Here is a 13,940-nt window from a genome sequence, read left to right as displayed (position 1 = left end):
ACAAAGGGGTGTACCTCGCCCCATCCTTTCTTGTGAAAGACTGAGCATTTTTTGGGAAGCTGTTTTTATACCCAATCATGGCACCCACCTGTTCCCAATTAGCCTGCACACCTGTGGGATGTTCCAAATAAGTGTTTGATGAGCATTCCTCAACTTTATCAGTATTTATTGCCACCTTTCCCAACTTCTTTGTCACGTGTTGCTGGCATCAAATTCTAAAGTTAATGATTATTTGCAAAAAAAATAAAAATGTTTATCAGTTTGAACATCAAATATGTTGTCTTTGTAGCATATTCAACTGAATATGGGTTGAAAATGATTTGCAAATCATTGTATTCCGTTTATATTTACATCTAACACAATTTCCCAACTCATATGGAAACGGGGTTATACGTTTACCAAACAATCTGTCACTCCTAATCGCTAAATCCCATGAAATCTTACACGTCTAGTCTCTTACGTGAATGAGCTAAATAATATTATTTGATATTTTACGGTAATGTGTTAATAATTTCACACATAAGTCGCTCCTGAGTGAAAAAAACTGCGACTTATAGTCCGAAAAAGTATATAAAGCCTGTTTTTCCACTCTCCTGCTACTTTAATTGAATCCCATGTTGGCATGCGGATGTTTGCATCATGTTTCACACCAGTTATGCACCGCAAACACTCCGACGCTTGACAGCTTGTGTTCACCATAACCTGTTTGTTTTTTTTCCCAGCAATGCCGATGTCTTTATGACAAAATATGACATTATTTTCAAACTAACGCTTCAACAAAGATGTGGTTTCTCTCCCGTCAAACAGGTCGCGGTCCTAACCAAGACAATGTTTCCCCCCCTGTGTTTATCAAAGTCTGCAGCATCTCCCTCTCACATCAAAACGGTCGTACATGCAGCAAGATGAAGACATCTTATCTCACATCTGTGCTGCCGAAGATGAAAGTCTTAGTGAGCTCTCTGTGAGAGAAGCAGCCTGTGCAAAGGGGTGAACCCTCTAAAAGAAAAAGAGCAAATCCAGGCCGCAGAGTACGATAAAAGGAAGTAGAAGTTGCAAAACAGAACAGGAGCTAAAAAAAGGGTGCGAGGGAACGTCTTAAGAGCAGGGGGGTGGGAAGAGTACATCAGGGGAAGGGGTGTCGGTGTAGCGGCAACATTTCTCTCAAACCAAAAGAGCCATTAAGCAGTCCCTCCTGGAGTTTGCAAGGTTTTTTTTTGTGATTGCATACAATGTCTGAATTTGTGGCAGCTTTTTAAAATAAGTTGCATAAAAGGTATCAATGTTTTGAGGCCCCCCCCCCCAATAACATTAAATCACCTTCTGATTTTATGAATTGATGATCAATGTTTTGAGTGGTCTTGTAACTAGGGATGTCCGATAATGGCTTTTTGCCGATTTCCGATATTGTCCAACTCTTTAAAGGGGAACATTATCACAATTTCAGAAGGGTTAAAACCATTAAAAATCAGTTCCCACTGGCTTATTATATTTTTCGAAACATTTTTCAAAATTTTACCCATCACGCAATATCCCTAAAAAAAGCTTCAAAGTGCCTGATTTTAACCATCGTTATAAACACCCGTCCATTTTCCTGTGACGTCACATAGTGATGCCAATACAAACAAACATGGCGCATAGAGCAGCAAGCTATAGCGACATTAGCTCGGATTCAGACTCGGATTTCAGCGGCTTAAGCGATTCAACAGAAACGGATGGTTGTAGTGTGGAGGCAGGTAGCGAAAACGAAATTGAAGAAGAAACTGAAGCTATTGAGCCATATCGGTTTGAACCATATGCAAGCGAAACCGACGAAAACGACACGACAGCCAGCGACACGGGAGAAAGCGAGGACGAATTTGGCGATCGCCTTCTAACTAACGATTGGTATGTGTTTGTTTGGCATTAAAGGAAACTAACAACTATGAACTAGGTTTACAGCATATGAAATACATTTGGCAACAACATGCACTTTGAGAGTGCAGACAGCCCAATTTTCATCAATTAATATATTCTGTAGACATACCCTCATTCGCGCTCTTTTCCTGAAAGCTGATCCGTCCAGTTTTGGAGTTGATGTCAGCAGGCCAGGGAAGCTAGGGTCGATATTCTTCTCTTGATCATCTTCGGTGGCATAAGGGACGGTGTGAGCCAAGACATCCAGGGGGTTTAGCTCGCTCGTCTGCGGGAACAAACTGCCGCCATTGCTTGCCGTGCTACCGAGGTCCTTTGTCCCTGAATTGCTCACACACTCCGGCAGATTCAATGGGGGTCTGGCGGCAGATTTCTTTGACTTTATCGTTGGAAATGCATCTGCTTTGAGTGTCGCAGGATATCCACACATTCTTGCCATCTCTGTCGTAGCATAGCTTTCGTTGGTAAAGTGTGCGGAACAAACGTCCAATTTCTTGCCACTTTGGCATCTTTGGGCCACTGGTGCAACTTGAATCCGTCCCTGTTCGTGTTGTTACACCCTCCGACAACACACCGACGAGGCATGATGTCTCCAAGGTACGGAAAACAGTCGAAAAAACGGAAAATAACAGAGCTGAATTGACTCGGTGTTTGTAATGTGTTTGAGAAAATGGCGGATTGCTTCCCGATGTGACGTCACGTCCGAGAGCGAATAATAGAAAGACGTTTAATTCACCAAAATTCACCCATTTAGAGTTCGGAAATCAGTTAAAAAAATATATGGTCTTTTTTCTGCAACATCAAGGTATATATTGACGCTTACATAGGTCTGGTGATAATGTTTCCCTTTAATTACCGATACCGATATCAACCGATATATGCAGTCGTGGAATTAACACATTATTATGCCTAATTTAAAAAGAAATTAATAAAATAAGATGAATAAATTAAAAACATTTTCTTGAATAAAAAAGAAAGTAAAACAATATAAAAACAGTTACATAGAAACTAGTAATTAATGAAAATGAGTAAAATGAACTGTTAAAGGTTAGTACTATTAGTGGACCAGGAGCACACACAATCATGTGTGCTTACGGACTGTATCCCTTGCAGACTGTATTGATATATATTGATATATAATGTCGGAACCAGAATATTAATAACAGAAAGAAACAACCCATTTGTGTGAATGAGTGTGAATGGGGGAGGGAGGTTTTTTGGGTTGGTGCACTAATTGTAAGTGTATCTTGTGTTTTTTATTTGCTTTGATAAAAAAATTTAAAAAACGATACCGATAATTTCCGATATTACATTTTAACGCATTTATCCCTACTTGTAACCTTAGCCTGTAAAAGCACTGGATTTAAAAAAAAAAAAAAATGGAATAGGGAAGAAAAAAAACACCATAGAAAAGACCCCAAATGATAGCAAAAGCACAAAAAATGAATTGATGAATGTGCAAGAAAGGACAGATTAAAAAAATAATAATTAAAACAAAAAAATTTTTTAACTTGGGACTTCCCGCGGCCATATAATTTGCAAATCCTTTTCAACCTATATTCAATTGAATAGACTGCAAAGACAAGTTACTTAACGTTCGAGCAGGAAAACTTTGTTATTTTTTGCAAATATTAGCTCATTGTCAAATCATCATAACTACAAACCCCAAAAATAAGTGAAGTTGTCACGTTGTGTAAATGGTAAATAAAAACAGAATACAATGATTTGCAAATCCTTTTCAACTTATATTCAATTGAATAGACTGCAAAGACAAGATGCTTAACGTTCGACCTGGTAAACGTTATTTTTTGCAAATCATTTGCAATTTGATGCCTGCAACATGTTTAAAAAAAGCTGGCACAAGTGGCAAAAAAGACTGGGAAAGTTGAGGAATGCTCATCAAACACTTATTTGGAACGTCCCACAGGTGAACAGGCTAATTGGGAAAAGGTGGGTGCCATGATTGGGTATAAAAGCAGCTTCCATGAAATGCTCAGTCATTCACAAACAAGGATGGGGCGAGGGTCACCACTTTGTCAACAAATGCGTGAGCAAATTGTCTAACAGTTTAAGAACAACATTTCTCAACCAGCTATTGCAAGGAATTGAGGGATTTCACCATTTAAGGTCCGTAATATCATCAAAAGATTCAGAGAATCTGGAAAAATCACTGCACGTAATATTGCATGCCCGTGACCTTGGAAACCTCAGGCAGTACTGCATAAAAAAGCGACATCAGTGTGTAAAGGATATCAGGATATCACACTTCAGAAAACCGCTGTCAGTAACTGAAAAACACTCTACTATGCAAAGTGAAAGCCATTTTTCAACAACACCCAGAAACGCAGCCGGCAATGAATTGCAAATATTTTTCAACTTATATTCAATTGAATAGACTGCAAAGACAAGATACTTAATGTTCGAACTGGAAAACGTTGTTATTTTTTGGAAATATTAGCTCATTTGGATTTTGATGCCGGCAACATGTTTTAAAAAAAGCTGGCACAAGTGGCAAAAAAGACTGAGAAAGTTGAGGAATGCTCATCAAACACTTATTTGGAACATCCTACAGGTAAACAGGCTAATGGGGAACAGGTGGGTGCCATGATTGGGTATAAAAGCAGCTTCCATGAAATGCTCAGTCATTCACAAACAAGGATGGGGCGAGGGTCACCACTTTGTGAACAAATGCGTGAGCAAATTGTCGAACATTTTAAGAATAACATTTCTCAACAAGCTATTGCAAGGAATTGAGGGATTTCACCATCTAAGGTCTGTAATATCATCAAAATGTTCAGAGAATCTGGAAAAATCACTGCACGTAATATTGCATGCCCGTGACCTTGGAAACCTCAGGCAGTACTGCATAAAAAAGCGACATCAGTGTGTAAAGGATATCAGGATATCACACTTCAGAAAACCATTGTCAGAAATTGCCGTTCATCGCTACATCTGTAAGTGCAAGCTAAAACTCTACTATGCAAAGTGAAAGCCATTTATCAACAACACCCAGAATTGCAAATCCTTTTCAACTTATATTCAATTGAATAGACTGCAAAGACAAGATATTTAACGTTCCGAACTGGAAAACGCTGTTATTTTTTGCAAATATTAGCTCATTTGGAGTTTGATGCCGGCAACATGTTTTAAAAAAGCTGGCACAAGTGGCAAAAAAGACTGAGAAAGTTGAGGAATGCTCATCAAACACTTATTTGGAACATCCCACAGGTGAACAGGCTAATGGGGAACAGGTGGGTGCCATGATTGGGTATAAAAACAGCTTCCATGAAATGCTCAGCCATAAAGCGGTAATTTGTGTTGGTAATCACTCCCCTTTGTATTTCCATCTCACCCTGCTGGTCCTTGGGGATTTTTTTATGTTTCCTTCACAGTTTACTGCTACAACCTCTGTTTGATGGAAGCGTTATGCTACTGCTTTGCTAAAACCAGGCTATGGTAATAGCTTCACTTTTTTTTTGCCTTAAGCGTCACGTGCACTTCTCAGAGGTACCATTTTTTTAAATTTTTTTATTTTTGCCTCGCTTCTGAGTATTAAATGATTCTTACTTGCATGCTGCTTCCTGTCCATCCGCATGGTGAGAACACAACCATGGCCACCCAATAAAGAGTTGAGATATTGTTACATGTTGTTCCTGCCCGGTCTTCACAGGAAACAAACATAAGTTTTGATTAGATCGGTGGTCCCCAAACTACGGCCCGCGGGCCGGATATGGCCCGCCAGCGTCCAAAATCTGGCCCGCGGGAAGTCCCAAGTAAAAAAAAAAAAAATGTATTTATTATTTTTTAATCCGTCCTTTCTCGCCCATTCATCAATCCATTTTCTACTGCTTGTTACTCTTGGGGTCTCCTAGCCACTCAGGCAAATCATATTGTCTAAAAATGCATTTTCCCATCGACAACGTGACGTCAAGTGCGTGCTCTCTCAGTCAATTAGTGCGCGAGGGAAAAAAAATGTGGAAATCAATGGGGAAAAATGTGTCCGGACAAGAAAGTCTGTCCGCATCTACAATTACTATATATATATATATATATATATATATATATATATATATATATATATATACAGGTAAAAGCCAGTAAATTAGAATATTTTGAAAAACTTGATTTATTTCAGTAATTGCATTCAAAAGGTGTAACTTGTACATTATATTTATTCATTGCACACAGGCTGATGCATTCAAATGTTTATTTCATTTAATTTTGATGATTTGAAGTGGCAACAAATGAAAATCCAAAATTCCGTGTGTCACAAAATTAGAATATTACTTAAGGCTAATACAAAAAAGGGATTTTTAGAAATGTTGGCCAACTGAAAAGTATGAAAATGAAAAATATGAGCATGTACAATACTCAATACTTGGATGGAGCTCCTTTTGCCTCAATTACTGCGTTAATGCGGCGTGGCATGGAGTCGATGAGTTTCTGGCACTGCTCAGGTGTTATGAGAGCCCAGGTTGCTCTGATAGTGGCCTTCAACTCTTCTGCGTTTTTGGGTCTGGCATTCTGCATCTTCCTTTTCACAATACCCCACAGATTTTCTATGGGGCTAAGGTCAGGGGAGTTGGCGGGCCAATTTAGAACAGAAATACCATGGTCCGTAAACCAGGCACGGGTAGATTTTGCGCTGTGTGCAGGCGCCAAGTCCTGTTGGAACTTGAAATCTCCATCTCCATAGAGCAGGTCAGCAGCAGGAAGCATGAAGTGCTCTAAAACTTGCTGGTAGACGGCTGCGTTGACCCTGGATCTCAGGAAACAGAGTGGACCGACACCAGCAGATGACATGGCACCCAAAACCATCACCCAACCATGCAAATTTTGCATTTCCTTTGGAAATCGAGGTCCCAGAGTCTGGAGGAAGACAGGAGAGGCACAGGATCCACGTTGCCTGAAGTCTAGTGTAAAGTTTCCACCATCAGTGATGGTGGAAATCCATCCACATGTTTTACAATCAAGCGAAACGCAACAAAAATGCAACAAACCGCCAAATATGAACACGAAGGGTAAAAAAAAAAAACACCTAAAATCTGATATATCTGATATATCACTAAGCTTTAGAACTTTGTTGTAAAAAATATCCTTCCGCGTCTGTCCCTGACACCCGCATTTTCAGGCTCGTTCTGGAAACACTCTGTGGAAAGGCTTCCCACCCACACTGCTTGGTGCCTCGTCTGAGCTGCTGTGACTTAGATTACCATAGTAACTAATTAGATGACCATAGTAACTAATTAGATGACCATAGTAACTAGTATATCATGCAAAAGCGCAGATTCCAACCATTGAAATATGTTGTATAGTTCAAGACTTACGGTCATTTGAAAACAGTTTCCATCATAAAGATCAAAAAAATATATTTGGGAATGTCCGACGAGCCAGATTTACCCAGGTCTGGCTTAGATGAATGTTAAAGGAAAGTTACATGATAATGCTGTTAGTTAATATGATTACCAAGCATGACCTTATTTAGCTAATGTTTCTTGACAGCTTTATGCTGATATGTTGGATGATTCAAGGTCAGCCTGGTTGCCTGGCAAGCATTGATACTCATATACTTTATGTGTGTATCTACGTTTATTTGAAAGCAATATTTACCGCACATTAATGTTATGCTAATGTCCATCTGGGGTCCCTTAACATAAAAACAGTGACACAGACACATAAAAAAAAAGAAAGAAAAACGTATTAGAATAAGAGCAACTATAACATCAATAAAAGAAAAATAGATGCTGTAAATAAACAATTTACAGACAGTTGGTGTAAAAATGGCTTTGAGACACAATCCCGGTCAGAAATCTGCGTTCTAAGAACTCCGGTTTAATAGTGATTCCCAGGGCCCAAAAAAAGTCTGCGGGCTATAGAGCGTTTTCTATTCGGGCTCCAGTACTCTGGAATACCCTCCAGTTAGAGATGCTACTTCAGTAGAAGTATTTAGGTCCCATCTTAAAACCCATTTGTATACTCAATTAATTTTGACCGGGGGCCGCATGAGCAATCTGAGCACTGCTGGAGGGCCACACCGACAATATTTAAATTAAATTGTGCTCAAATTATTTTTCATATACCGTAAGATAAATAATAATAATAATAATTTCATTCAACCTAACTTAACTTTATACAAAAGCAGATTGCTTTTGATGGTTTTATTTTTAACACTGTCTTATACAACACTTCCTGATGTATAATACAATGCAAAAATGTCCATTTCTGTCACTTTATCCTGCATCCTCTTTAAAAGTCCAACATTTTTCCCCGTCAGATTTGGACAACCATCTGCTGTCACACCTGCCAGCTTGTCGCATTTCAGTCCTAACATGTCCAAACGCGCATTTACCTATGTGAACAAGTCATTACCTGTGGTTGTCTCTTTAATTGACTGCATGGCTGCCAGCTACTCTGTGATTTGAAAGTCTGCAGTTATCCCACGTAAGAAGATGAGCAGCTGGCGGTGTTGCGTACATCCATACATGCCAACCTTGAGACCTTCGATTTCGGGGGGGGCGCGGTTGAGTCGGGGGCGTGGTTAAGAGAGGAGGAGTTTATTTACAGCTAGAATTCACCAAGTCAAGTATTTCATATATATATATATATATATATATATATAAGAAATACTTGACTTTCAGTGAATTCTAGCTATATATATATATATTTATTTATTTATTTATTTATATATATATATATATATATATATAAATAAATAAGAGAAATACTTGAATTTCAGTGTTCATTTATTTACACATATACACACACATAACACTCATCTACTCATTATTGAGTTAAGGGTTGAATTGTCCATCCTTGTTCTATTCTCTGTCACTATTTTTCTAACCATGCTGAACACCCTCTCTGATGATGCATTCTGCTTCGTCTCCTTGTTGTGTGCGCAGTTGTGCACTGCACCCCCAAATAACCCTAGATGTTATTGTTACATATGCATGTACAGTAGATGGCAGTATTGTCCTGTTTAAGAGTGTCACAACATTGCTGTTTACGGCAGACGAACTGCTTTACGGTAGACGAAAACGTGACTGCTGTTGTTGTGTGTTGTTGCCGCGCTGGGAGGACGTTAATGAAACTGCCTAACAATAAACCCACATAAGAAACCAAGAACTCGCCCTCGATCATTCTACAGTTATAACGTAATTGGGCAGGCACGCTGTTTATATTGTGGGAAAGCGGATGTGAAAACAGGCTGTCGACACGTCACTCAGGTCCGCGTGGAGCTGGAGGGGGCGTGGCCTCCAGCTCCGCCTGAATTTCGGGAGATTTTCGTGAGAAAATTTGTCCCGGGAGGTTTTCGGGAGAGGCGCTGAATTTCGGGAGTCTCCCGAAAAATCCGGGAGGGTTGGCAAGTATGCGTACACCGCAGCTCTCATCCAAAGCCAGCGAAAAACAGTCAAAGTCGGCCGTTCTGTTCTTCAGCTGAAGCTCCAAGTTTCCAGCGATGGTCTCAACCCGCCTCGTTACAGTGCGTCAGGAGAGTGACACGTTCTCAAATGCGCCCCTCTTCTCTGGGCATATCAGCGCAACAGAGTCCAATAAGCACTCCTTAATAAACTCTCCGTCAGAAAACGCCTTACTTTTTCTGGCGATTTTGTGGGAAATGACGAAACTTGTCCTGACGGCTGCATATCTGGGGGTGTGAAATTTGGCAAAAAGTCCCTGTTGGGTTTGCAGTTTTACCATCAACGCATCAGCCTCCCTTGCTTCATCAGACAGATTCCGGTATTTTTCCTCGTGCCTCGTCGTGTAGTGGTGATTCAAATTATGTTCTTTAAACACAGCAACCTGTGTACCACAAATTAAGCACACGGCTTTACCTTTAATTTCTGTAAAGAAATACTTGGCTGTCCATGTCTTGTTGAAAACACGGCATTCGTCATCAAATTTTCTCTTTTTAGCGTCTCGGGGGTAACCGGGCATCACTTGTCGCTGTGCACCGTCACTCACAGGTTAAACACGGACACACGCCTATAAATAACACTTTTCAAAATAAAAGCAGCACAGTTGTATTGCACGCATGACATAGATGTTTTTAAAATTTATTTTGTAATTTGTGATTGCCGCTGTTCACATTCACTCACAATCGCACACGAGCATACGTCCACACGGAAGTAATACAAATAACGCTTTTCAAAACAAAAGCAGCCCTGTTGTATTGCACACTCGACATAGATACTTTTTTAAATTCATTTTGTAATTTATGATTGGCCTCAGGGGCTTCACGGTGGAAGAGGGGTTAGTGCATCTGCCTCACAATACGAAGGTCCTGAGTAGTCTTGGGTTCAATCCCGGGCTCGGGATCTTTCTGTGTGGAGTTTGCATGTTCTCCCCGTGACTGCGTGGGTTCCCTCCGGGTACTCCGGCTTCCTCCCACCTCCAAAGACATGCACCTGGGGATAAGTTGATTGGCAACACTAAATTGGCCCTAGTGTGTGGATGTGAGTGTGTATGTTGTCTGTCTATCTGTGTTGGCCCTGCGATGAGGTGGCGACTTGTCCAGGGTGTACCCCGCCTTCCGCCCGATTGTAGCTGAGATAGGCTCCAGCGCCCCCCGCGACCCCAAAGGGAATAAGCGGTAGAAAATGGATGGATGGATGGATGATTGGCCTCACGCGGGCCGGACAGAGACGCACAAAGGCGAATGCCCAGGTCTGCTCTAGCACTTAAATAGACTCCCCTTTTAGACCAGTTGATCTGCCGTCTCTTTTATGCCCTGCCCCCCTCTGCTGCGTGGAGAGGTTATTAGGTGACCACAAATTTGCGCTAGCTGTTCAAAGTCAGGACCCGGGGTGGACCACTCCTCTGTGTCAGTTGGGGACGTCTCTGCGCTGCGGTCCCCTTCAAGGTTTTTCGTTGTTCCCATTGGGTCGAGTTTTTTTCTTGCCCTGACGTGGGATCTCAGCCGAGGATGTCTTTTTGGCTTGTGCAGCCCTTTGAGACACTTGTGATTAAGAGCTATATACAAACCCCGTTTCCATATGAGTTGGGAAATTGTGTTAGATGTAAATATAAACGGAATACAATGATTTGCAAATCCTTTTCAACCCATATTCAGTTGAATGCACTACAAAGACAACATATTTGATGTTCAAACTCATAAACTTTATTTTTTTTTTTGCAAATAATAATTAACTTAGAATTTCATGGCTGCAACACGTGCCAAAGTAGTTGGGAAAGGGCATGTTCACCACTGTGTTACATGGCCTTTCCTTTTAACAACACTCAGTAAACGATTGGGAACTGAGGAGACACATTTTTTAAGCTTTTCAGGTGGAATTCTTTCCCATTCTTGCTTGATGTACAGCTTAAGTTGTTCAACAGTCCGGTGGTCTCCGTTGTGGTATTTTAGGCTTCATAATGCGCCACACATTTTCAATGGGAGACAGGTCTGGACTACAGGCAGGCCAGTCTAGTACCCACACTCTTTTACTATGAAGCCACGTTGATGTAACACGTGACTTGGCATTGTCTTGCTGAAATAAGCAGGGGCGTCCATGGTAACGTTGCTTGGATGGCAACATAGCTTCAAAACCTATATGTACTTTTCAGCATTAATGGCGCCTTCACAGATGTGTAAGTTACCCATGTCTTGGGCACTAATACACCCCCATACCATCACAGATGCTGGCTTTTCAACTTTGCGCCTACAACAAACCGGATGGTTCTTTTCCTCTTTGGTCCGGAGGACACGACGTCCAAAGTTTCCAAAAACAATTTCAAATGTGGACTCGTCAGACCACTGAACACTTTTCTACTTTGTATCAGTCCATCTTAGATGAGCTCAGGCCCAGCGAAGCCAACGGCGTTTCTGGGTGTTGTTGATAAACGGTTTTCGCCTTGCATAGGAGAGTTTTAACTTGCATTTACAGATGTAGCGACCAACTGTAGTTACTGACAGTGGGTTTCTGAAGTGTTCCTGAGCCCATGTGGTGATATCCTTTACACACTGATGTCGCTTGTTGATGCAGTACAACCTGAGGGATCGAAGGTCACGGGCTTAGCTGCTAACGTGCAGTGATTTCTCCAGCTTCTCTGAACCCTTTGATGATATTACGGACCGTAGATGGTGAAATCCCTAAATTCCTTGCAATAGCTGGTTGAGAAAGGTTTTTCTTAAACTGTTCAACAATTTGCTCACGCATTTGTTGACAAAGTGGTGACCCTCGCCCCATCCTTGTTTGGGAATGACTGAGCATTTCATGCAATCTACTTTTATATCCAATCATGGCACCCATCTGTTCCCAATTTGCCTGTTTACCTGTGGGATGTTCCAAATAAGTGTTTGATGAGCATTCCTCAACTTTATCAGTATTTATTGCCACCTTTCCCAATTTCTTTGTCACGTGTTGCTGGCATCAAATTCTAAGGTTAATGATTATTTGCACACAAAAAAAATGTTTATCAGTTTGAACATCAAATATGTTGTCTTTGTAGTGCATTCAATTGAATATGGGTTGAAAATGATTTGCAAATCATTGTATTCCTTTTATATTTACATCTAACACAATTTCCCAACTCATATGGAAACGGGGTTTGTAAATATCTTGGCAAATAGGATACTTTTGGCCTGTACTGTATGTTTTCTGTCGTCCTTACATTCATCCACATCTGTCGCGTTATTTGATTGACTCACGGAACAAGAAACTTCAATGAGCCCTTGCTCCGAGTGTTCTGGACGGAGGCTTGTCGAGCGCTTCGATCGCTGCAGTAGTGAAAACCAACAGAACAGAACTGGGACGACGCCAGGAAAGAAGGACAAAAACTGGATTTTCCGGCAGAAATTTCAGTTATTTTGTAGGGACTGATTAGTGTGTGGGTGTGGGCCTAATGTTCTGACCTGGTAAGACCTTTGATCTCTGTTCAGGTGCCCCAGGATGACTGGAGCGGATTTTCCCCGCTGGCCAAAGAGGACGAGATCCCCTGCCGCAGGATGCGAAGCGGCAGTTACATCAAGGCCATGGCCGAGGACGACAGCGGCGACTCGGACGGCAGCCCCAAACCTTCGCCCAAAGTCCAGGCGCGGCGGGCCAGCTACCTGAAGGCCACACAGCCTTCGCTCTCCGAGATGACCACTCTCAAGTAAGTTGACCACTCTCAAGTAAACGTTGTGTTTGTGCAATAAGTCGGTCAATGTGCGTTATTTTCGTTAATTTAGTATCAGAAGACAGCGTGGCAGCTTTAGTATACATTGTGGTTATTTAAACTAGGGATGTGCCGATCGATCAGCCACCGATCAGTATCAGTATCGGACGATTTTGTTGAAAACGTATGTGATTGCCTTTGCCTGTTGCCTTTTAACGCCGACCACAAACTCCAATATTCTCTGGCTGGTCTTAAAAAGTCTCAAAAAGTCTTAAATCCAACTACAAACCCCAAAACCAGTGAAGTTGGCACGTTGTGTAAATAGTAAATAAAAACAGAATACCGCATTTTTCGGAGTATAAGTCGCACCGGATGAAAATGCATAATAAAGAAGGAAAAAAACATATATAAGTGGAGTATAAGTATTCCTCGACAGCTCCAGTTAGACACAATATATGATTATACAAAAATGCAAATGTGCTGACAGTCGTGATATCGCCTTGTCTCTGCTCTGTCTGCGTCGCGGTACTCGATGTTCGGCCTTGGCAGTCAGCAGGCCGATTCTGGAAACAAACACTGATACGAGACTGGCTTGCAATCTTTTGGATTGCCAGCTTTGCACAGACAAAGAAAAACACCACTTCAGCACAATTGATGATAACTATAGCAACGGCCCTTAAGCATAAGAGTTGTGTGATAATATATACATAATTATTGTAATTGTAATGTTGGTAATGTGGCCAGAAATGGTACTGCAATCACAGTCAAAATTCTGTAGCCCCCTCCCACTTTTCGTGACCGAGGTTGCCAGATACGCAGCCGAAAACGTAAATGCCTTACTTCCATATCAAGGAGGAAATTAGCAAGTTGGGCCTTCAATCGTCTCCATCGGTCAAAGGCATCCCTGATACACATCCTCGTTTTGGTCC

At 41.3% G+C, this 13,940-nt stretch overlaps 1 protein-coding gene across 2 annotated transcripts in view; it reads left to right on the top strand.

Annotated features, from left to right (window-relative positions):
• Positions 1–13,940, top strand: part of dlgap1b (discs, large (Drosophila) homolog-associated protein 1b) — a 327,908-nt gene that overhangs the window by 169,408 nt on the left and 144,560 nt on the right. For both annotated transcript variants that reach the window (XM_061965826.1, XM_061965825.1), the window contains exon 4: positions 12,794–13,008. In XM_061965826.1, coding sequence (XP_061821810.1) covers positions 12,794–13,008 — 215 coding nt within the window. The remainder of the gene's footprint in view (positions 1–12,793; positions 13,009–13,940) is intronic.

The sequence above is a fragment of the Nerophis lumbriciformis genome, linkage group LG07 (genome assembly GCF_033978685.3).
Source record: "Nerophis lumbriciformis linkage group LG07, RoL_Nlum_v2.1, whole genome shotgun sequence".
NCBI classification, from domain to species: Eukaryota; Metazoa; Chordata; class Actinopteri; order Syngnathiformes; family Syngnathidae; genus Nerophis; species Nerophis lumbriciformis.
The sequence above is the reverse complement of the archived record's forward strand: the minus strand, read 5'-3'. Positions and strand labels throughout refer to the sequence as shown.